The sequence below is a fragment of the Leucoraja erinacea genome, chromosome 13 (assembly GCF_028641065.1).
Source record: "Leucoraja erinacea ecotype New England chromosome 13, Leri_hhj_1, whole genome shotgun sequence".
Classification (NCBI taxonomy): Eukaryota; Metazoa; Chordata; class Chondrichthyes; order Rajiformes; family Rajidae; genus Leucoraja; species Leucoraja erinaceus.
The window spans coordinates 11,470,124-11,494,078 of record NC_073389.1 but is presented as its reverse complement, the minus strand read 5'-3'; the positions used below and the strand labels follow the sequence as shown (position 1 = coordinate 11,494,078).

At 39.8% G+C, this 23,955-nt stretch overlaps 1 protein-coding gene and 1 long non-coding RNA gene across 2 annotated transcripts in view; one reads left to right on the top strand and one right to left on the bottom strand.

The window, feature by feature from the left end:
• ltn1 (listerin E3 ubiquitin protein ligase 1) overlaps positions 1 to 23,955 on the top strand; it is an 84,855-nt gene that overhangs the window by 21,614 nt on the left and 39,286 nt on the right. Inside the window, exons 13-14 of the mRNA XM_055644455.1 lie at positions 1,476 to 1,721; positions 21,495 to 21,648. Coding sequence (XP_055500430.1) covers positions 1,476 to 1,721; positions 21,495 to 21,648 — 400 coding nt within the window. The remainder of the gene's footprint in view (positions 1 to 1,475; positions 1,722 to 21,494; positions 21,649 to 23,955) is intronic.
• LOC129702635 (uncharacterized) lies at positions 7,976 to 16,193 on the bottom strand. The gene is made up of 3 exons (XR_008724411.1): positions 15,676 to 16,193; positions 15,092 to 15,258; positions 7,976 to 12,854 (listed from the first exon to the last, which is right to left on the bottom strand). It is a non-coding gene; the product is annotated as an uncharacterized LOC129702635 (long non-coding RNA).

The following is a 23,955-nucleotide window of genomic DNA, read 5'->3' as shown; positions in this document are numbered from 1 at the left end:
GAGCAAGGTGAAAAGGATTGCATATTTATAGATTGCATAGTTTTACTGGTCTGAATGGTGAGATCTCGTGGGATCCAGGGCCAGCTTTCCATATGGATACAAATTTGTTTGAAGGTAGGAGACCATGGATGGCAGTAGAGAAGTGTTTTTTCACATTGGAGACCAGTAACAGTGGTGTGCTGCAGGAATCAGTGGGCTGAGGCATGGCAGATGGAGTTTAATTTGTATAACTGTGAAGTGTTGCATTTTAGTAAGAAAACTTAGAGCAGGTGTACCATTCCATGAAAGTGATAATACGGGTGGATAAAGTGGTAAAGAAGGCATTTGGTACGCTTGGCTTCATGGAATATTGAGTACTGAAGTTGATACGCCATGTTACAGCTGTAAAAGTTATTGGTAAGCCCTAGTTCCAAGTACAGTGCACAGTTCTTGTTGTCCTGCTATTGAAAGGATGTCTTAATATTGGAAAGTGTGCACAAAAGATTTACGAGGATGTTACCGGGTCTGAAGGATTTGGAGGCTGGATAAGCTAGGACTTTTTCTCTTGGGAGTATCGGAGGTGACCTTATAGATGTTTATAAAATCATGAATGACATGGAAGAGGTGACGTCAGTCTTTTCCCCAGTGTGCAGTAGTATAAAACAAGAGGCCATTGGTTTAGTTTGAGAGGGGAACGATTTAAAAGGGACCTGAAGGGCAACTTTTTCCACGCACAGCATGGTGCATGTATGGAATGATCTGTGAGAGGAAGTAGTAGAGGCGGGGACAATTATAACATTTTAATAGATACTTGGAAAGGTACATGGATAGGAAAGGACTGCAGGGATATAGTCCAGGCATAGGCAGTGGAAATAGCTTGGTTAGGCAACGGTCGGCATGGATAAGTTAGGATGAAGGGCCTGTTTCTGTGCCATCTAAGCTGTATTACTCTGACTCTAAATGTGAGAGGAAGGAAACTATTATAGATAGATTACAAAAAAAGTTAAATTATTTAAAACGGATGATGCAAGATGATAAAAGATGGTAATGTACAAGCAAAGGAACAGAAGGTTGATCTGCTGTACATGTTAGAAATAAGACTTCAATCACCCCTTGTAAACATGATTGACTTAAAAAAAATCTTCATGATGTATTCAAAAACTTATTTTTGTGCATTCTAATGCAAATACAAAATACGACCAATAAGTGAGCTCACGATCTGTTGACCAGATGACTATCCTGTTTACTTAGATTAATGGAACAGAAGTCTTCAAAGCAGATCATGAAATGCTGCTCATGCACCGTAGAACAGCAAACTCAGTCAGCCTGTTTACTCATGGTTTATTACGTGGTTCAAGAGAACCAAACACTTTATGATTATCTTGAATATTTTATTTGCTGATTAATGTGTAATAGCCAACATCAAACATTTATATTTGGAGGATGTATGTCTTGGTAATATATTGTAATCATTTCATTTACTGTTTTGTTTATAGAATTCATGATTGCTGAAATGTATATAGAAAGAATAATTGACCGACTCCACCGTGCACTTTCGAAGGATCTATCTGAGGACCTAACTAAAACTGGAGTTATGGAGCCTTCGCTCTCTTTCATTTGTGATTTGGCATCCAACTTTTTCTGTTCCATCAAGGGATGTTTGCAGATGTCTTCAGCTGAGGATCTTCTTTTCACAATTTTCCAGCTCTGTGCCCAAAGTCAGGAGAAGACTCATCTCTCAGGTAAAGCATAAGCATTGTTCTATGGATCTTCAAACAATTACCCTTTTAAGAAAAGATTGCACAGCACAGGGTAATTTTCTGGGGAAGCTCCCTATCTAATTTATCATTTAGTTTACATCTTATAGAGTTGATGCCTTACAGTGCCAGGTACCCAGGATCAAACCTGACTTCCAGTGCTGGCTGTATGTAGAATGTACATCATCCCTCAGCGTGCTGTGGTTTCCTCCCATATTTCCAAAAATATCAGGTAGGGTATTTGGCCACTCAGAATTGTCCCTAATATAGGCAATTAAGTGGTAGGTTCTGCGGGGAATTTTATGAGAATGTGGGGAGAATAAAATAATGGCATTAACGTTGGATGAGTGTAAATTGTAGCTGATGGACAGGATGGATTTAATGGGATGAGGAGCCTGTTTTTCTATGATTGAAAGATGCATTATTGTCACATGTACCTAGATACAATGAAATGCTTTGTTTTGCATACAACCTAGGTAGTACACGTGTCACCATGTGTTGATAAAGTTACAAAAGTACTGAACAGAACAAATCTACTGCTTGCTGCTGCACGGGACGGCAGGCGTTCCCCCTTCGTTCTCGCCGGGTCTCGCCATTCCTCTCACACCCCCCTCCCCCCACGCTGGTTCCACCCCATTGGTCTCGGTGGCCTCACACTGGATCCCCCCCCCCCATCCCCCATTTCTCTTGGCAGTTCACCTCGCTCTGGCTGGCCCACATGGCTCTCAGTCCCTCCTCACTCTTAGTTTGCTCTGCTCCTGTCAGCGCCAGTGGCTTGGGGGCGATTCACAGGCCGGGTCCTCCTCCATCGTCGGTCCGCTGCGGGCCGGTCCTCTTCCAGCATCAGCCCGCGGCGGGCGAGTCAGGCCTGCCTTCCGGAAGTTAATTAGTTAGTTCGTTCATTCATTTATCCATTCTTCCTCATTATGCTAAATTGGAAGGAATTTTGCCAAGCAGATAAACATAATAGGTAAAATTAGACTCCATACCCACCAAAAAGTGTTTCACAGAAAATTAATGTACAAAGATGACTAGAGCCCTCGTAATTTCGCTCTTATTTTAAAAGATCAATTCAGAAATCATTTTTTATTTTCCGTGTTCAGTCAAAAGATGATGTAACTTCTACAGTATTTCTTGCATTTATTTTGGATAATATGTTAATGTATGTGTGTATTAGGAGCTTCCAAATCTTTGATTATGCGATTAGTTCATGACTTGCATTGCAAGAAACCATAGCTGTATTCACCAAATTTGACAACTTCATATGTAAGTTGTTCGTTTTCATTTTAGAAATTTTTTGAAAATACTTTCCCCCAGCTATTTATTGCATAGATTCTTTGTATATTTGTATTGCCTGAAACTGTTGTTAATACTATTTTTGGTTGAATGACCACTCATTGCAAAACATTGTGATCAAGGATTGGAAAATGGTTATTTGAATCAGGTTTGATTAGTATCTTATTGCTTAGTTGCATTCATACAATTGTGAAATGTATGCTTAGATTTTCTCTATGATCATCAGTATTCAAATTGGAGCATCACTATATTCAGTTTCCCTATGACACAAAAAGATTGTTTGCCATTATCTTACTAGTTTTCCAAAAGGAGCGAGCTGTTGATACGCATAATTCCACAGGTTATCTCACCCAAATTTTCTTTCTTCATTTGTGAGTGTATTTCCTGAGCATCATTCGACGTTGGAAGTAATCCTTGCTATCTGGGTAATTTAACAAATGAGCAGAAGTTTCCGTTTATGACTGTTTTTCCCCACATTGCTTCAGTCTAGGGACTGAACCAATTGTAAAGCTTCTACGTCTGGTATAGCAGGGATCAAGTGACTATTCATAACCAGGTATGGAATATAGAAGTTCTATTCTATGTACCTCATTTATGCCCACCGTTTTCTGTGGGCGAGGTTGCTGTGGATATGAATTGGTAATACATGTTTTGGCATGTCCATCTGCCTTTGTCCTGCTAATGCTGCTTGATGGATTTTTCAATGGTGGTACTGGCATCTGACATTTAACACGTCCTGTACTTAAATTAGGTCTGTTTAAATTTGAAATTTAATAACATGAGCAGCTGAATATTAGTGATGTGATCTACTAAATTGAGAAGCCTCAAAAAACAGCCCTTTAAAGAGACTAATAACAGCATGGTGATATGTAGCAGGCTGAGCTTGCATTTTTTGGTAGCTATCCTTATCCTTTGTGCCTTAGAAATAGATTAGCACTATTCTTGACTATCCTTCAAAGCTAACTGACAATTTTCTTGGCTCTCCTGTCCATTTCAATGTGGCACAATTCTTCCATTTACCCATCCACTATTTAAAATTTGTTTTTCTCTTGTTTCCAAGTTAATACTAGCATTATATCAATCTAACATCTACAACTTCACAACAGTAGTCTCCTACTTCACCCTGGCTCCAGCTCCCTCTCTCTGACCACACTAGTTCAAGTCTTGGAATGGCGTTACATCTTCAAGCAATTAAATGCTAATGCACACTGCAAGTGGGAAATCCTGATGTATGAACTTCTATCTACGATGTGATAGTAGACAGAAAGTGCTGGAGTAATAAGTGACATTTTGGGTCGGGACCGTTCCTCAGACTGTAAGTGGGGGAAGGGGGGAGATGACCAGGACAAATCAGGGTGGGCAGCAGGTGACCTCTAGCAGGGTGGAGCTTTGGTGGGCCAGTCATTGGCAAGGGAAGGTGTGATCTCAAAAGAGATACATTATGGCAAACTGTGGAACTGGTTAAACGATTAGGGTGGAGGAAGCGGAACGGGGAGGAGGGTGTTAGCAGAAGTTGCTTAAAATTAGAAAATTTAACGTAAGACCTCATATTTCCCAAAGGAAATATGAGGTGTTGTTCCTCTAATAGGCCTCTAATAGGCCTCACTCTAGCAATGGAGGACACCCAGAACAGAAAGATCAATATGGGAAGGGGAGTTGAAATGGTTAGCAACCTGGAGATCCCATAGGCCTCGACAGACCAAGGGCAAGTGTGCAGCGAAACAGTCACCGAGTCTACATTTGGTCTCGTCGATGTACAGAAGCCCACATTGGAAACACCGGATGTAGTAGATGATGTTAGAAGAGGTACATGTGAACCTCTGTCTCACCTGAAAGGTCAGTCGGGGTTCCTGGATGTAGTTGAGGCAGGAGGTATAAGGACAGGTGTTGCATCTCCTGCGGTTGCAGGAGAAAGTACCTGGAGTGGGGGTGGTTTAGGTGGGAAGGAATGAGTCAAGCAGGGAGTTGTAGAGGGAGCAGTCTCTGAGGAAAGTAGAAACAGGTGGAGATGGGAAGATGTGATTAGTGGTGGGATCACGTAGGAGATGACGGAAATGTCGATGTTGGATGCAGAGGTTGGTGGGGTGAAAGGTGAGGACCAGGGAACTCTGTCCTTGTTGCGTCTGGGGGGGGAGGAACGAGAGCAAGAACTAGAGACACAGTGAAGATACGTGTGATGGTGTTCAGTTTCAAAAGGAGATTGACGTACGCTGGATTAATGCTGAAGAAGAAGAGGTGGATAGTGGTCTTCCGTCCATGTGAGTCATTTGCTAGCTAAATTCACAGACCGAAGGCCATGCTTCATATGTTACTAATGTTGAATCTCTGCATTTTAAAGATTTATTTTATGAACATGATGCCAAGCACAACTCTTGTATGTCTGCACATAATCCATATTCCCTCCATTCCCTGCATTTCTATATGCCTATATAAAAGTCTCTTAAATACAACACTCATATCTGCATCAACCACCATTCCTGGCAGCACGTTCCACGCACTCACCACCTCTGTGTAAAATTAAACTTGCCCCGCACATCCATTTCAAACTCTGCACCTCTCACCTTAAAGCTATGCCTTCCACTATTTGATATTTCAATCCTGGGAAAAGAGTTCCGGCATTCTACCCTGACCCCGAATCCAGGCATCATTCAAGTAAACTTCCACTGCAGCCTCTGAAGCCTCTACATCCTTCTTGTAATGGGACAACCACAACTGTACATAATACTCCAAATGTGGCCTAAACAAAGTCCTATAAAGCTTTAGCATGAGTTCCTGACTTTAATAATGCTCCGACCTATAAAGGCAAGCACACCATATCCACCTTTGCCACTCTATCTACTTGTGTTGCTACTTTCAGTGAGTCATGTAGTTGGAGCTCAAGATCCCTCTGTGCATCTGTGCTGCTAAGGGTCTTTCCATTAATTGTATATTTCCCCTCACATTCGACCTCCCAGATTGCAACATCTCACACTTGCTTGGATTAAACTCCATCTGCCATTTCTCCGCCCATTTCTGTAGTTGATCTACATCCCATCATTTAATTTGACAGCGTTCTTCTCAAGCCGTGAGCCCAACAAATCTTGGTGTCATTTGCAACTTATTAAACAACCCATTTATATTTATGTCAGTCATTTTTTCATATTTTATATATATTCAGCCTAAAGCACGACCTGCCTCTACAAAGCCATACTAAATGACCCTAATTAACTAATTCTCTTCCAAATCCTATCTCGAAGAATCCTCATCCAAAGCTTCCCTATCACTGATGTGAGACTCACCCATCCATAATTCCCTGGATTCTCTCTACTTCCCAAAGGAATAACATAAGCTACTCTCCAGTCATCCAGGACCTCACCTGTGGCTAGAGAAGACGCAAAGATCTTCATCAAGACAACTTGGGGTATATCCCATTAGGTCCTGGTGAATTATCCACCTAATGCTCTTCAAGAGCAACATTTCCTCCTCCTTTGTAATCTCAAACTGAATTTGCATATTAATATACTCCACACCGATCTCGTTGTCCTCCATGACCCTCTCCTTGGTGAAAACAGATGTAAAGTACATGTTTAGTATCTCGCCTCCATTCCCAGACTCCAATGACAAATTTCCTCCTTTATCCTTGAGCGACCTCCTATCTTCGCCTTCATTGTCCTCCTGTTTTAATGTAGGTATAAAAAGCCTTGGGACTTTCTGTAATCCAACTCGCCAAAGCAATGGAATTTGTTGAAGTAAGATTTTTAAATATTTATTGAAAATGCCTTGATCAATGTAGGTGTTGTCAATAAAGGGTGTTCAGGGTTTTCCATTTTTCAGTAGTAGTATTTATTTGTCCATTTACTAATTTAATTCCCACAACGTGGGATTATTTTTAATGGTACATATTGTAAATACAGTAAACCCGTGTTTTAATGGACCACTTCATAATGGATTTTGGATATATCAGATGGACCTGCCGATGCCACAGCCAGCTTGAACCGTCTCCCAGGCCGCTTAGAGCCTTGGCTTTTGACGCCACCCATCTCTCGCAAGGTGCACCAGCGAGCTCTTCTTCACCTATTGCATAGTTGACATGGCTCGTGTTGTAACCCCTGGGAAGAGCGTTTTCTTCAGGCTGCTGCCACCGACCAGACACGCTCGATCACCTTGGAGCTCCCTCCCCTCCCACCTGCTGCTGTTGCTTCCTGTTGGCCCGTCGCTTTGTTCCCTTCCTGCTCAACCGCCTCCTCCTACTACTCCTCCTCCTGTCGTTCGGTCCATTCAACATCTTCCATCCTCCCCCCACTCCTTCCACCGCCACCCTCCTCCTCCCCTGGAGTCACTGGCATACTCTACTTTCGATGTGTGGAGCAGACAAAGTGATAATACCATACTCTGTTATAATGGACAATTGGCAGAAACCATTTCCCTCCTCCTCTCCCCCTTAGGTCCATTATAACTAAGATATACTGTATTTTCAATACAGTTTGTAAGTGAAGCATTGATTTTTATTCCATTGATGCATCGTTACAGAAAACATTTCAACCATTTAAGCAGACAAAAAATCCTGGAGAAACTCAGCGGGCGAGGCAGCATCTATGCAGAAAAGTAGGCAATATTTTGTGTTGAGACCCTTCTTCAGATCCTCCCCCTTCCCAGGTCTCCCACATAGCCTACTGTCTCCACCTCTTCCTTTCTTCCCCCCCCCCCGACATCATTCTGAAGGTCACCTACTCCTTTTCTCCATAGATGCTGCCTCACCTGCTGAGTTTCTCCAGCATTTTTGTCTACTTTCAGTTTTTCCAGCATCTGCTGTTCTTTCTTAAACATCTCAACCATTTAAGTGATTAGTTTGATATAATCCTCAATTTTAGTGAATTAGCAGAATATGAAGAATAAACAGCCAGCACTTCACTACATAACTTCCCAAAAGGTAGATACAGAAAACTACAAACTTAAAACTACTAAACACAATTTTAGATAGAAACTGAATATAAAAAATGTTTTTTGTATACCCATTTATCAAGCAGGGATATCATTACAGATGAGGAAGACAAGATAAAAAGATGGCACAGCCACGTGTGGGCATAAACATCCCTTTAAAGAGTTTATAGATAAATTAAGGTGGAATTAATTTGAATCCGGATCGCCAGCTGTGGTTTTTAATTGTGCTGGATGCAATGGTTTGATGGAGCTGCCCTTCTAAATCTAGGAGGTATAGTGGGTCTCAGATGGAATATTGTTAAAATTATTCAATAGTGAGAGATCCTTAAAAATGATTAAATTGGCTTTGAATTGGTCAAAAATATTTAATTGTTTTAATTAGCATGTTTTAATTAAAATATGAAAATTTACATAAGCAACAATTTCATAGTTACTTTTTCTTCCCAACCTCTTGGCTGAGAACCTGCTTTGGATGAATAGGAAATAGAAAAATCCCATGACAGGTCTGATGTGTGATATCAAAATTGTGATTTTGTAACATTTTGCTGGGGATCTTAGCGTCTGCCAGTGTCCAGAGAAAAAATATTTTTTAATAACTTTAATATGTAAAATTGCATTAGATTTAATATGAAAGATTTTTATACGTTAATCAAAAGTTAGCTTTTGAGGTTAGCTTTAAATAAATTGCTCCTACAATTTGTTAATGGAAACACATAAGTCTAGGAAAAGAAAGAGCTGAGATTAACTGTCAGAGAGTCATGCAGTGATGTAGCACGGAGACATGCCTTTTGGTTCAATAAGACCAAGCTGACCATCAAGCACCTACTTAGACGAGTCCTACACTAATCCCATTTTATTCACTACTCTTGATTCTATCGTTCATTTACACAATTGAGATAATTTATAGTGGCCAATTAACCTACCAACCTGTAGAGAGGGTGATTCGGGAGAAATTTAAAACCATTGTTAATAGAATTCCTTGAATAAGGCTATTACTAACCAGTAGGACAGACATTGGTGTAATTGTAATGAAAATATCTCATGAAGCTTCACCAAAATGTAGACAGTCAAGAATTAACACAGTCAACAAAGGATATTGGAATGGTTAACTAATAGTTTGGTGAAATTAAAGAATAAAGGTAAAATGGAGAAAGAAAATTTACAAAGTGCTGGAGTAACTCAGTGGATCAGACAGCATCTCTGGAGACCATGATGTTTCGGGTCGGGACCCTTATTTAGACTGATTGTGGTGGGGGGCAGAAAGCTGGTAGAGAGGAGGTGCAGGGCAAAGCCTGGCAAGTGACAGGTTGACAGGCAGATGGTTGGTCAAAAGGTATGAGACAAATGGATTGAATAGTTGATAATTGTGAAGCCAGAGTAAGGAATATAGATAGAGGGAAGAAATGAGTGGGCACGGGGTGGGGGAGGGGTGTTGCAGGTTGACATATAAAATTGCTTGCGTGTGGCCTTACTCTGGGAATGGAAGAGGCCCAGGACAGAAAGGTCAGAATGGAATGGAGAGTTGGAATGGTAAGCAACTTGGCAGACCGAACACAAGTGTAGAATGAAACGTCACCGATTTTTTGGTCTTGTCGATGCAAAGTCAAAGTCAATTTTATTTGTCACATGCATCCGAAGGTGCAGTGGAGGCCACATCAGAAACACCAGATGCAGTAGATGAATATAAACCTCTGTCTCATGTGGACCAAATGCTGGGTGGATATCAGGAGGTACAGGGCGAGGTGTTGAATATCTTGCGGTTGCTGGAGAAATAATGTGGGAAAGGGTTGGTTTGGGTGGGAAGGGATGAGTGAGCCGCGGAGTTGGTCTCTGCGGAAGGCGGAAAGGGGATTGGAAGATGTGACTGGTGTTTGGATCATGTTGGAGGTGATCCCAACATGATGTGTTGGAGAATGGTGTGTTGGATGCAGCCACGATTGAAGTGCCAGGTGAGGATCATGGGATGTCTATCCATGTTCCACCTGGAGGAGGGGGAGCATGAGCAGAACTACTGGGCACGGACAAGAAGCGGGTGAGGGATACACATATGGTAGCAGTGAGGAACCACAATTACTAAAACAAATAGAGGACATCTTGATCCTAGAATGGAAAGCCTCATCTTGTAAGCAGGTACAGCAGAAATTGAAGTATAGTGAGTAGGGAATTACATCTTTGAAGAGGCTGGCGGGAGGAGGTGTAGTCCAGATAAATGTGGAAGTCGGAGGGTTTGTGCCTTTTTACCTCTGTCTAGCCATCTGCCGATCAACCCCCCCTCGCCTGTAACCACCCATTACTTGTCAGGCTTTGTCCTGGCCATCCTTTCGTCCAGCTTTCTTTCCCTTCCACCACAATCAGTCCACAGTTGGATCCCGACCCTATCTATGCTTCCCAGAGATGCTGCCTGACCCACTGAGGTACTTTAACACATTGTGCCATTTTTTGTAAATCAGTATCTGTAGTTCCTTGTTTCTCCAGGAAAATGGAGAGATGAGTTTAGGTAGGGAATTCCAGAAAAAATGTTCTAATGGACTCAATTTGCAACTAAGAGTCATGAGCAGTTGAGATACTGTATTGGAAGAGGATGCTGTTGTTTGTAATGCCATAGTGTGTGGAACTTGAGATGATTGAATAAGGATAGTACGCAAGATGTGTATAGTAGCGGGTGCCATTTGTTGCTTTAATTATAGCAATGTTATAAAGACATGTTGCCACAGTCTACAGTGTTTCCCATACCTTAATCCTATATCTGCTAGAAGTTGATGGAGTGAAACAAGTTACTTACACGAGAACAGCTTCGACCAAAGGCCCTAACTATTGTGATGACAGAGGGAAATATAAAGCTCTACATCTGTACTAAATATCAGATTATTTGCAAATTATGGCAGGAAAAGCCAGAACAGGTGAGAATGCACATGTCATGATGAGGGAAAAAAGTTATGTCTGCGGTCATGCAGAAAATGTGCACAGATTTGTTGAACTGGGATTGGAGGAAAATCTCTGGAGACTGTGATTAACAAACTGGAAAAGTATGAATGGGATAGTTATCCAGAGATTTTAAGAGGAGACTTCAAAGCATTGTTTTACTGCCATAACAAGATAGAGATTTTGTGATATACAACAACAGCAAATCCAATGATAACGTTTTGACAGCAGTGGGTTGAGAGAATTATCACAGCTAAATAGATAATCAATACAAAGTGAACTTTGAGCATGTCTTCTCTACCGCATTTACAAATCATTACATTTTCAGTACCTTTGAACTCTCAGCTCTCTATTTAAAACATCCAAAGCCGCAAATTAACAATTCCGTCGAGGAAACATTTTTTTGATGCAGAACTTCGTCACAACTAGATGGTTATTGTTTTATTTGGTATTGAAGGAAGTTTTATTCAGATCTCGATGTAATTAATAGAGCCTTGAGTGTCCAATCTAGACAGCAAATAAAAACTTGCAATTGAAGAGGGTGATGTGACAGATTACCTTGTGAGAAAATATTATCATTCTGAAAAAAACAGGGAAGGGATGCATCAGGAAAAACACAAGATGGCTATTTCTGTACTGCAAATGTATAAAAAGCATACTCCATCAATGATTGGCTATTACTAACTACAAAAAATAGAGTTTGATCAGGTGCCAAGTTAAAATGTTCTAAATCTTTTAGATCTAACCAGGTTGTTCCAGTAACAAAAAGAAGCAAATAAATAATTAAATCTAGTTCTGATTTTCCGTGGCCCATTTTGCAAAACAATTTTGACCTCTGATTATTTTTTCGATCAGCGAAAAAAATAATTTTCAATATAATGTCATAATAAGGAGGTTTGGCCTTTTAGCTCAATGAGTCCAAGTTGACCATCAAGAACCCACTTGCACTAGTCCACACTACTCCCCATCCTACCAATTATTCTGGAATCTTAAGATCTATTTAGCCCAAAGGGCACAGTATTAATTGTGTGAATTTATGATATTCTAAGTTCTAAACCTGTGGCATTACAGAAGTGCTTGAAAAAAGAAGCAATCAACAAACCCACTTTTAAAATAGAGAAATTGCATATTTATGCTAAAATTTGAAATATTTTTAACCAATTTAACTATTTGAATATATTCATTTCTGAATGTTCTCAATTATATTTCTACCGTTTACTTACATTATCAATTTATTCATGAATTGTGTGCGACAGAATTTTAAAAATGGTTGATACGTTTTGGTGCATTCTACTGTATGTTGCATTGGGGAGTGGCTACAGTGTAGACTGAACAAGAAGTTGCATCTTTTTAAATCACATTCTTGAAAATGTTAAGTATAAATGGCTAATATAATGAGATCTGAATCTTTGATAATATTGAAATACTAATCTGCTCGCAATTATCCAGCGTTTAAGAAACCGTAAATAATTCAAGTAGATCCTCTAATTGGGAATATTTCATTTACGCAATAACTTTTAATGATGAATTTTGTTGAACGATTATTGGTATTTTTAAAAGTCAGTTGATTACTATTTTTAAAGCAGTCTCTTAACCATTTTAATTATTCATAATGTACTCTATGTTACGAGAAACAGCCGATACAAGATCTCTTGTTTACAGATAGAATTGATCTCTTTGGAGCATGCATCAGAAAATGAAATTATGGTTGTTGTGAACAGAATGTCTCACAGCACATTTTATATTTTCTGTTGACCTTTCGATTATATTCTCTGAAGTGGCAGATTCACATCTGGAAATTTTTGGATCTTTCTGTGGCAATATTTTAAACAACTGAAACAAATATCTTCAGCATTTAACAGAAATACAGATTGTACTCCTGATGGAGATACTAAACGGATGTTTGTCCTTGCTTTCTCTGCTCGTAGATGGCACTGGACATGATCTTTGCAGAAAATAAGTACTGGGTGCAGTCGTGTGCTGTGGGGAAAGGAAAAAAACAACAGAAGATAAATTATATTGAATTGATAGAAGTGGCTTTGTTTTTATATTACTGTGGCAAATCGGACAGCAGGCACAGCCAGAACAATTCTGGCCCTGTATTCCTAATCCAAATTCCTTTTTAAGTAAGAATGACTGCGAGAGGTTGCTATGGTTCTGATGGTAAAAGGCAAATTATTGTCATACTGTGTGCCCGCATGTGCACTGCCTAACGGTTTTGCAAGCACAACCTTATAATTTACCTTATTATTTGAAAATGAGTAGCCGTTATATTTTTATCTTTATATAAGTTTCATAATTTTACCAAATAAATCATATTTGTAGTAAAAAATAAATGTATTTACGCAATACTGGATTTCATAATCTTCTTATCGTAAATTGAAGATTGTCAGTTTGGTCAAGAGGGCATTCTGGGGACCTTGTTTTCAACTACTCTAACAAGGCTCTCATGAGAACGCCTTGTTGAATCCTCCCTGTTGTGAAATGGTTTATCTGTTCCTATCCATCTCAGATGGCATAGATTAAAGGTTAAATAAATATTTATCTTGTATATGGTATTGCCCCACATCTGGGCCCAAGATGAGGTGTTCCATACCAGGTCATCGGCGATGTCCTCATTTAGGGAATGGAGGTTCTCCTCTTCCATTGTAGATGAGGCTCTCACTAGCTGGTCCTTGATCTCCCGCAGCTCCAATCTGCTTCCCCCCCCCCCCCTCTCCATTCGTAACAAGGACAGAGCCCCCCTAGTCCTCACCTTCCACCCCACCAGCCATCGCACACAGCACATAGTCCTCTGACATTTTCGCCACCTCCAACGGGATCCCACTCCTCGCCACATCTTCCCATCTCCACCCCCTTTCCGCTTTCCGCAGAGACCGTTCCCTCCACAACTTCCTGGTCAACTCGTCCCTTCACATCCAAACCACCTCCTCCCCAGGTACTATCCCCTGCAACCGCAGGAGATGCAACACTTGTCGCTATACCTCCCCCCTTGACTCCGTCCAAGGATCCCAACAGTCTTTTCGGGTGAGGCAGAGGTTCACTTGTACTTCCTCCAATCTCATCTACTGTATCCGCTGTTCCAGGTGTAGACTCATATATATCGATGAGACCAAGCGCAGACTCGCCGATCATTTCGCTGAACACCTGTGCTCACACCGCCTAAACCTACCTGATTTCCCGGTTGTTCAACACTTTAACTTCCCCTCCCATTCCCACATTGACCTTTCTGTCCTCGGCCTCCCCATTGTCAGATTGAGGCCCAGTGCAAATTGGAAGAACAGCACCTCATATTTTGCTTGGGTACACCCCAGCGGTATGAGCATTGACATCTCTAACTTCATGTAGTCCTTGCTTTCATTCTTTCTTCATCCCCTCCCCCTTCCCAGTTCTCTGACCAGTCTTACTGTCTCCGACTACATTTTATCTCTCTACCGCCCCCAACTCCCCTGACATCAATCTGAAGAAGAGTCTTGACCTGAAACGTCATCCATTCCTTCCCTCCAGAGATGCTGCCTGTCCCGCTGAGTTACTCCAGCATTTTGTGTCTATCTTCGATTTAAACCAGCATCTGCTGTTCTTTCCTACACACATTGCCCCATATTACTCTGGCTATGGATTTACTGTGTTATAATAGGTAATGTACATTGTTACATTTTTTCTAGAATAATTATAGCTGGCTAAGTTAAACTTTGGGTTTTCTTAAATTCTGCTCATTTCTTATTATCTTTGCATTGATATCCGTGCGGAGAGGATACGTGATTAAATAAGTCGGAAATGTTTTGTCTATCTCACTTTTAGCTTTTATTTTTATTGGTCTGCAAACTAGTTTTATTAAAGCATTTTCAGTTCTGTCAAAAAATGAATTAAATATAATCTTAGCATTGAAGTGTCTTTAATACAAATTGTGGAGAGTGCTTCCAAGTCTGGCCTCGGCTTGCTCCATCTTGATCTAAGAAATAAACACCCTTACTTAAATAGAATATTTTTATTTTCCATTGCTACCCATCAATTTTTTAGCACCTTTGTCCCTCAGTAAACACCTTTTATACAGTAACATTAAAGTTTTGATTCTGAAAACCCCTTTTTTTTTGCTCTCAATTCCTTTTCATTTTTGACAATTTTTATTTCAATACTCTATCCCTATTCATCAACAACATTTTAGTATTGTAGTCTGAAGAATAACCAAAGAAGGCACTTGTTCAAGGTTTTATTACCTGATCTTAGAAAGGCAGTGGACCTTTGCGAGAGAGTTTAGGTCGGGGGCGTTTATTTTCCCTTGTAGCTGACTGTTTGCATCCTGAACATCGAATGACACGGTTTACTGATTGACCAGCATCTTCCCCAGGCTTTATTTGTACCCAACGAGTAAACTGCTGGAGTCCTAACAAAGGAATACATAAATCAATCAAGATTTGATTGCATACTGTGACTTCTATAACCATGAGAACACAGCTTGTCCCAATCACTTGGCAAATTGGTAGCAATAACTAAAGGTTATTTCATAAATTTGGATATATTGCCATTAACTTCCAAAGACTAACTACATACATTACATCTTGAAAGAAGACAAAATACAGTTAAAATGATGTAGGTATTCCTTTAACTTTCTATCGTTATCAATTGCTGCCAGTGCGAGCTAGCCACGGAAGCAATGCATTGAAAACTGCTGTTACTTTGTGACGCAGTAAAATGATTTCAGCACATAGTTTAAAATGCTGTTTATCTTTGTTTGAATTACAATTTGTACTTGGCATACTGTAACATAATTGCATTTAATGTAATAAAATGCAGCACTTACCTTTGCATATTGATGACATTGTTATCAAAATGGTTAGAAAAACAATGATATACTTAACATTCATTATTTTGATGAATGCATGGGATATATTCAATTACTAATACAGAACGTAAATACAGTCAATTATATTTAAATACATTTGTCTGACTTCCTTTGGTTGCGTACCGGGAGAAAATCTCAACTTGAATGTTGATTGAAATGGTCTGCAAGCAATTACACTATAATGTGAATGGCAGTACAGTCAATCATGCAGACCACGTAAGTCACAGCCTATTGAATTAGTGTCATGCACAATAAACCATGCCTCTTGGTTATTCTTTGGAACTGCAACCCATTAAAACTACTGTGCCGTTGCCTTGTCAGGTTTTGCTGCAGACAAATTGCATCTTAATACTGACAGATTGTTGAAGTAAAATTTCATTGAATTATTCAATAAAGCAACAGGCAGTGAACTTTAAAGAGATATTCTCTGCTGTTGCTGTTATTGAAATGTAACAGACAAAACAAATAGGACACTAAAATAAATACTGTCTTAATCATACTGAAATCGCTGGTCTACGTGTTCTGTATTTGCCATAGTTGGCCATAATTAATTTAGCACTAATTGAAAAAGATATTTCCATTCATTTATGTGGTAGGAGATTGATATGTCTGAAATACTTGTTACATTTTCCCTCTGCATGCAATATTTTCATTATTCTTTGAATTTTTATGATAATCTGTAGTTTTATTCAGATTTGAAATTTATTTCTGAGGTTTTCAGGGATATAAATGATAAAATTCAGTCAACGTCTTTTTGTGATGTATGCTGGAGGGTATAAATCACAATTATGACTCCTACAACACTATACATATTGGACTTGCCCAAATCCCATATAATCTGTGGGGAGGAGGGTGGGGGAACACTTTGAGGGAAATCTCTTGCCACTCTTCTCTCCTCCCTATCCCCCACCTCACCCCTCTCCATCCCATCTTCACCCACAACCCTCGCCACCAGACATGGCAGGACATGGAAAGGGATTGTCAGGAAGATATCCAAAGTGCAGACGATGGAATGATACAGCTGCTTCAAGACATAGTGCAACAGAAATGCAGTAGTAATGCTGCTAAGGATATCAATAGCATCTTCTGTGGCCCGGAACCAAATCCATTGTCACAGTAAGAGAATTTCTTTAGAGGAATTTTGAAAGAAAGAGGAAAATCCGGTGTTTTTGTCCACGTGGTAATAGAAATATTGAAGCTAAATTGAAAAGTGATATCTTGAGGTTGGCGTTGAAGGAGATGGATCAGGAGAAGCTTATGACAGAAGGATCGATACAAGAAAAGGTTTTCCAGTATAGAGAGAAACCCATAGGGTGGGCTGCATTTGAACTGGAATGGAACTAGTCTCCAACCAGAAAGAGGAAACTTTGGTAAATGCTTTAAACCAGTAAAACAGGGAAGTGATCTATCGGAAAAAAAAGTATAGAAAATAATAATTAAGTGCATGTATATGTACTTCTCCAGATTAAGCATTGTCACTCATAACTCATCACATTTGGTCTGAAGCAGCTGAACATTGATCACTGTTCTAGAACTTGTACTTGTGTTAGCACCATCTGCAGCATGCCCTAACTAACTAACAATATGCTACAACTAAGTTGTTACTAAACTTAGTTGTTAGTAACATAGTAAGGAAATGTTATCCTGCTTGTAGAACAAGCTCATAGTAAACAAATACAACCGGAATGAATTTATAAATTAAATTTGCAATAAAAAGGAAAACTTATCAATACAAGTTATCAAGGGCGGGAAAAAAAGTAGGTTTATTGGGATTAAAACTTCCTTTTACGTTCATATAAATAAATGGTTCCCAAAGTGAGAGGTTCCACCCTGTAGAGGGCTATGAGATTACCTAGAGGGTGCTAAGAGATACGAACATGGCAGGGGGGTGCTGGAGGTGGGCAGGACAATGGGCAACAGAGGTGGCAATATGCACTTGACATGATTACGGGGCAGTTGTTCTGCCGTGCGTTCCACTGACCTCGCTAAGAGCGTGGACTGTTTTGCTAGATAGTATTTCTTGGAACTTTTTGAAGTTTGCAAAACTGGTATCATTTCATGAAGCCCATCCATCGCATTCAGAATTTACTGAACACTGAAGTAGTTACTAAATGTGGCCTCTAAGACTTGCTAAATAACTTAGACTTTGAAAAGCTGGTATCATTGGATCAAATTCATCAATGTTGTTAAATTAATTTAAACTAAAAGTTGTGATTGGATTTTGAATAAATGTGCAATTTATTGTTACTGTTTTAAATTTTATTGTGTTATTATCTTCCTTACTGGGTCGTGCAAATCGCTATTCTGAACAAGACTATTTATCGGGTAGGATAAGGTGCAAGGGGGGTGAGCTTATGGAGCCAAAAAATGGCCCGAAAAAGTTTGGGTTCCAGTGAAATAAATGATCTGCTTGTTGGTGACAAAGCAAGGATATATTACTTCTCTACATTGCCCTTGAGAGACTAGTGATGAACTAGTCTCTTAAAGCACTGAAGCCTATGTAGTACAGTTTATTCCTATCATGCTTTTAGTTGGGTGGATTTCAGGATTTTGACACAACAGCGAAAGAATAGTGATTGTACTTCTGAGAATAGTTTCTAACGAGGACAAGAATTTGGAAATAATGGTATTTGTTTCCATAATAACTGGATGTTGGTCAGTTTTACCACAGCTATCATACCGACACAACAGATCAACGGTGGATGCGATCTTGCTGGCTCTCCACTCCACTCTGGACCACTTGGAGAACAAAAACTCAGGCTGTTATTCATTGATTACATTTAATACAATCATCCCCTCCAAGCAAGCTCTCAGATCTGGGTCTCTGCGTATCCCTCTGCAATTGGATCCTCGACTTCCTCATTCAAAGACCACAGACTGTTCATATTGGTGGAAATGTGTCAGCCTCGATAACAATCAGCACGGGAGCACCTCAAGGCTGCGTGCTCAGCCCCCTGCTGTACTCGCTCTATACTCATGACTGCGTAGCCGGTCATAGTGCGAACTCCATCATCACGTTCGCTGACGACACCACTGTTGTGGGACGTATCACTGATGGGGACGAGTCGGAGTATAGAAGTGAGATCGACCGACTGACCAAATGGTGCCAACACAATAACCTGGCTCTCAACACCAGCAAAACCATGGAATTGATTGTGGACTTTGGAAGGGGTAGGATGGGGACCCACAGTCCCGTTTATATCAACGGGTCGATGGTAGAGAGCATCAAGAGCTTCAAATTCCTGGGTGTGCATATTTCTGAAGATCTCTCCTGGTCCGAGAACACTGATCCAATTACTGAAGCACATCTGCGGTCCGTATGTCAAGGAGGACTCTCTCTAACTTCTACAGGTACACAGTAGAGTGCATGCTGACCGGTTGCATCGTGGCTTGGTTCGGCAACTTGAGCGCCCAGGAGCGGAAAAGACTACAAAAAGTAGTAAACACTGCCCTGTCCATCTTCGGCTCTGACCTCCCTACTATCGGGAGGATCTATCGCAGTTGCTGCCTCAAAAAGGCTGGCAGCATCATCAAGGACCCCACACCACCCTGGCCACACACTCATCTCCCCACTACCTTGAGGTAGAAGGTACAGGAGCCTGAAGACTGCAACATCCAGGTTCAGAAATAGCTGCTTCCCCACAGCCATCTGGCTATTAAACTCAACTGAAACAAATCTCTGAACACTAATAGACCATGATCTATTTATTAGCATTTTATCTGCATATTTATTGATGTGTATATATTTATATAATGGTGTATGGGCACACTGATATGATATGTTCTGTATTCGTGCCTACTATATTCTGTGATTTGCATAAGGTGGACAATATTGGGAGTAATGACTCAATGGTGATTATGTCACATGAGGTGTATCATGCCATGAACAAGCTGTCCAACAACAAAGCAAGTGGCTTGGATCACATTTCTGCTGAACATCTTAAGTATGCGAGTATGAGGATGGCTCCTCTGCTTGGTATTTGTTTTACCGGCTTTATGATGCATGGCTTGTTACCAGACTCAATGTTGTCTGTTCTGCTAGTGCCGGTCAGTAAGGACAAAGCTGGTAATTAGGCAACCTAAATAATTACAGGACCATAGCTTTAGCCAGCATATTATCAAAAATCCTAGAAAGAATTCTGCTGGATAGATTAAATGAGTTGTTAATTCCACACTCCTAAAGGAGATTGTAAACAAATATGGAGGTAAAAACTCATCAATTGTTATGTGCTTTATTAATGCTTCCAAAGCCTTTTATCGTGTTAATCATAGAAAGTTGTTTGTTAAATTGAGTCAAAGAGGGATGCGTAAATCTGACAAATGACAGATGATGAGGATATTTATAGGCAACGGTGTATACTGTATGTACAGGCAAATATTCTCTTGCGTTAATTTGGTGCGTGTACAGATGTGGTGAAGATGTCTCTGTTTGGAGCATATTGCACACCACTCTATACTGCACACATGTGATCAAACTACGGAAAAACAAGTTTAATAATAAATAATAATAAATTTTATTCATGGGCGCCTTTCAAGAGTCTCAAGGACACCTTACAAAAATTTAGCAGGTAGAGGAAAAACATGTAAGGCGAATGAAATAAATAGTAGAGACATGACTAGTACACAAAGTAAAGACAGAATACAATTCAAAACACAATATGAGGCAATTAATGCACAGATGAAAAGGGAGGGGGACGTGGGGCTAAGGATAGGCAGAGGTGAAGAGAGGTTTACAGAGACTAAAGGTGTTCAAGAAGGAACTGCAGATGCTGGAAGATCGAAGGTACACAAAAATGCTGGAGAAACTCAGCGGGTGCAGCAGCATCTATGGAGCGAAGGGAATGGGCGACGTTTCGGGCCGAAACCCTTTGAAAGGAATTCTGAAGAAGGGTTTCAGTCTGAAGAAGGGTTTTGGCCCCAAAAGTCGCCCATTTCCTTCGCTCCATAGATGCTGCTGCACCTGCTGAGTTTCTCCAGCATTTTTGTGTACCTTACAGAGACTAAAGGTGGCTTATAATTATGCCATAAGAACACTGCTAAGGAAACCTACATGGTGTAGTGCTAATGAATTGTTTGTGGCTGCAGGAGTCAGTACTTTAGAAGCCATCCTAAGAAATCATATGCATAAATTTATCTGCAGGATTAATGACTCTGAAAATGTAATTATCAAGATCTTATCAAACATAAGGTTTAGCACTACAGGCTACCAATCCCAGTTGTGGAGACATTGGTATAGTTGTCTCGTTGTAGGACACTGACCTTTCTTTTTATTCTGGATTTTAAATCATGTATTGTGTTTTTGTATATAATTTATGATGCTCTTATAAGTAATTTACTAAGCTTTTTTATGTATTTTATGGTGTTTTATATGCAATATATTTTATGTAATGCCGTCTCTTGTGTGGACCTTAAGTCTGAAACAAAGTTTATAATAATATAGAATAAAATGATTGTCCATTATTTCGTTACACCAAATAGACAGTAAAAATTTGAAATTGTAGGATCTCCAGAAAACGAAAGCTCACAGGTTTATATTTATCTTATTTATATATTACTTGTTTATTTATATATCATATAGATTTATATATTATATATATTAATATTTATGTTTATTTGAGATGGAAAAACATGCTTTGTTGAATTCATTCTTAGATATTCATTTGCCGTGTCATTTGTATAAACAATCATTTTCGTAGAAAGGTTCCCAAATCTCAAAACAAGTATGAATGACTGCATGATTGAAGCGTATTAATTTAGGATTTTTCTTTCTGCTTTAGATACTGCTTTGGATAAACTAAAGAATGCCTGGTTGCTGGGATTAACTTCACTAATTAATCAGCAAGAAGGACATTTAAGAAAATATGGTTTCTTTCATAGCTCTGCAACATGGCTGAAAAATCAGGTACAAACATCAGCACTGGATGTTAAAAGGTATTTTTAAAAACAGTATTGTTTTTTCACTTTTATCTAAGATTTATTAAATGGCTTAACATTTTAAGTTAACTGTTGTGCCAAGCTGTAAATGCTTGATCCTAGATGCATGTGTATGAAATTACATTAAGATATTACATTCTGAAATGAATGTGAAACAAAGCATATTGTATGCTTTATTTATGATAATACTTGTTGCTGTTCATGAAATTCATACTGGTTGATGTTCATGAAATCCGTATTTGGTGAATTATGTACAGAAGTCTAACTGTAGCCTGATGATAAGAATGTTGCCCACATCTATGCAGTTATCTTATGTAAAATGTAAAATAAGTCATGAGGGATTTCAACCAACCAATATTAATAAAATGGAAGTGAAGGATAAAATAGGTAAGGAGATGCTGTTCCATACAGAATTCCTTTCAAATCTATCGTAAAAAATTGAAAAAGCCCCCCTGCTATTTGATCTTGAAATGTGCAATTAATCAGCGAAAATTCGTAAAAGTGAGGGAACATCAAGGCAAGAGCGACTATAATATAGTAAACGTGTATAATATATATAATACCATACATAGATACATAGAAAATAGGTGCACGAGTATGCCATTCGGCCCTTCGAGCCAGCACCGTCATTCAATGTGATCGTGGATGATCATCCCCAATCAGTACCCCGTTCCTGCCTTCTCCCCACATCCCTTGATTCCGCTAGCCCTAAGAGCTCCATCTAACTCTCTTTTGAATGTATCCAGTGAATCGGCCTCCACAGCCTTCTGAGGCAGAGAATTCCACAAATTCACAATTCTCTGGGTATGAGAACTTTGAAGCTCTCCTCCTCTCTCCGATGAGAGTTCAACAACATCTTCTCTCCCTGCTCCCCCTCTGTGATTCCTCCTGCCCTCCGACTCTACGACCATGTCTTAACCCAGAACCTTTCTGTACCGCCCACCCCTGACATCAGTCCAAAGAAGGGTTTCGACCCGAAACGTCACCCATTCCTTCTCTCCAGGGATGCTGCCTGTCCCGCTGAGTTACTCCAGCATTTTGTATCTATCCCCGATTGTCATATTATGAAAAGCACAATTGAGAGAGATGATTTACAAGGATAATTTTGGAAATGCAAGAGAATACACAGGTAAAAATGAATATGTTGGATCCCTTTTCTCTTGGAAAAAGGCTGAGGGGTGACCCAAGAATGGTGTTCATAGAATAGATATTGAGAAAATGTTTCCAGTTTTGAGAAAAAGCATAAATTAAGGTCATCAATGTAAGATAGCTGTAAGAAAACCGAGGGAAATAGGAAGAAATTTCTTTACACACAAAAGTGAGAATTTGGAACGATGTTAAAAGAACATTTGATGATTTGCATGTTCGAGGAGGATGGATAGGAAATATGATGAGAACACTGTTCTGGCTTAAATAAGGTACCACGGTAGAAGGCGTAAGTGAACCATATCTATCTGCAGAGACTTGTTTCATTGAACAGCCTGGTTTTGTGTCATCCATCCTATGTAATCCTCCACAATACAAAATAGGCAAAATGTGCTTGTTACTATAGACAATAAACTAAACTCAACTCAACCCATTTCTGTCATTTTGGCAAATGCCCGTGCTATCTTCATTCAATGCCACAATGCAATTAACCTTTTGCGATTATCCCCCTTCTTCTTTCATGTTACATATCCATAACCCTATTTTCTATGGTGCCATGTTCTCACCTCTAGCATTACTCATGCATTCATCAGTTTTTAAATAGATAATGCATCTACGCTGAGCAATATGTATTCTGTTGACTCTCCACATCGTTGTTATTTATTTCCATCTTTCCATCTTAAGCTGTAGACCACCAATATGATGTTTGGCAATGGATCAACCTGAAAATGTACTCAAACGTTTTTAAAACTCCAAGCTTAATTTCTCTAATGCCTGCATTGTGTCTTGTACCTTCAGTTCCTACTACCAATATACATTAAACCCTCATTATAACGGACCATAGGGGAGGGATTGGCGTCCATTCTTGCAGATTGTTCATTATAACTGAGTACGGTATTATTGTATGTAGTTGAAACAAAGAATGCAGATGATGGTTAATACGTAAAAGGACACAAAGTGCTAAAGTAACTCAGCGGTTCGGGCAGATCACTAGAGAACATGAATAGGTGATATCTGGGCGGTTCTTCAGACTGATTCAGTCTGATGAGTTACTTCAACACTCTGTCGTTTCACCTTGAAACTAGCAGCCTATGTTGCTGGGCTGCAGCAGGGAGCGCTTCTTCATCGGCTGCTGCACGGTCCAGTGACCCGGCTGTT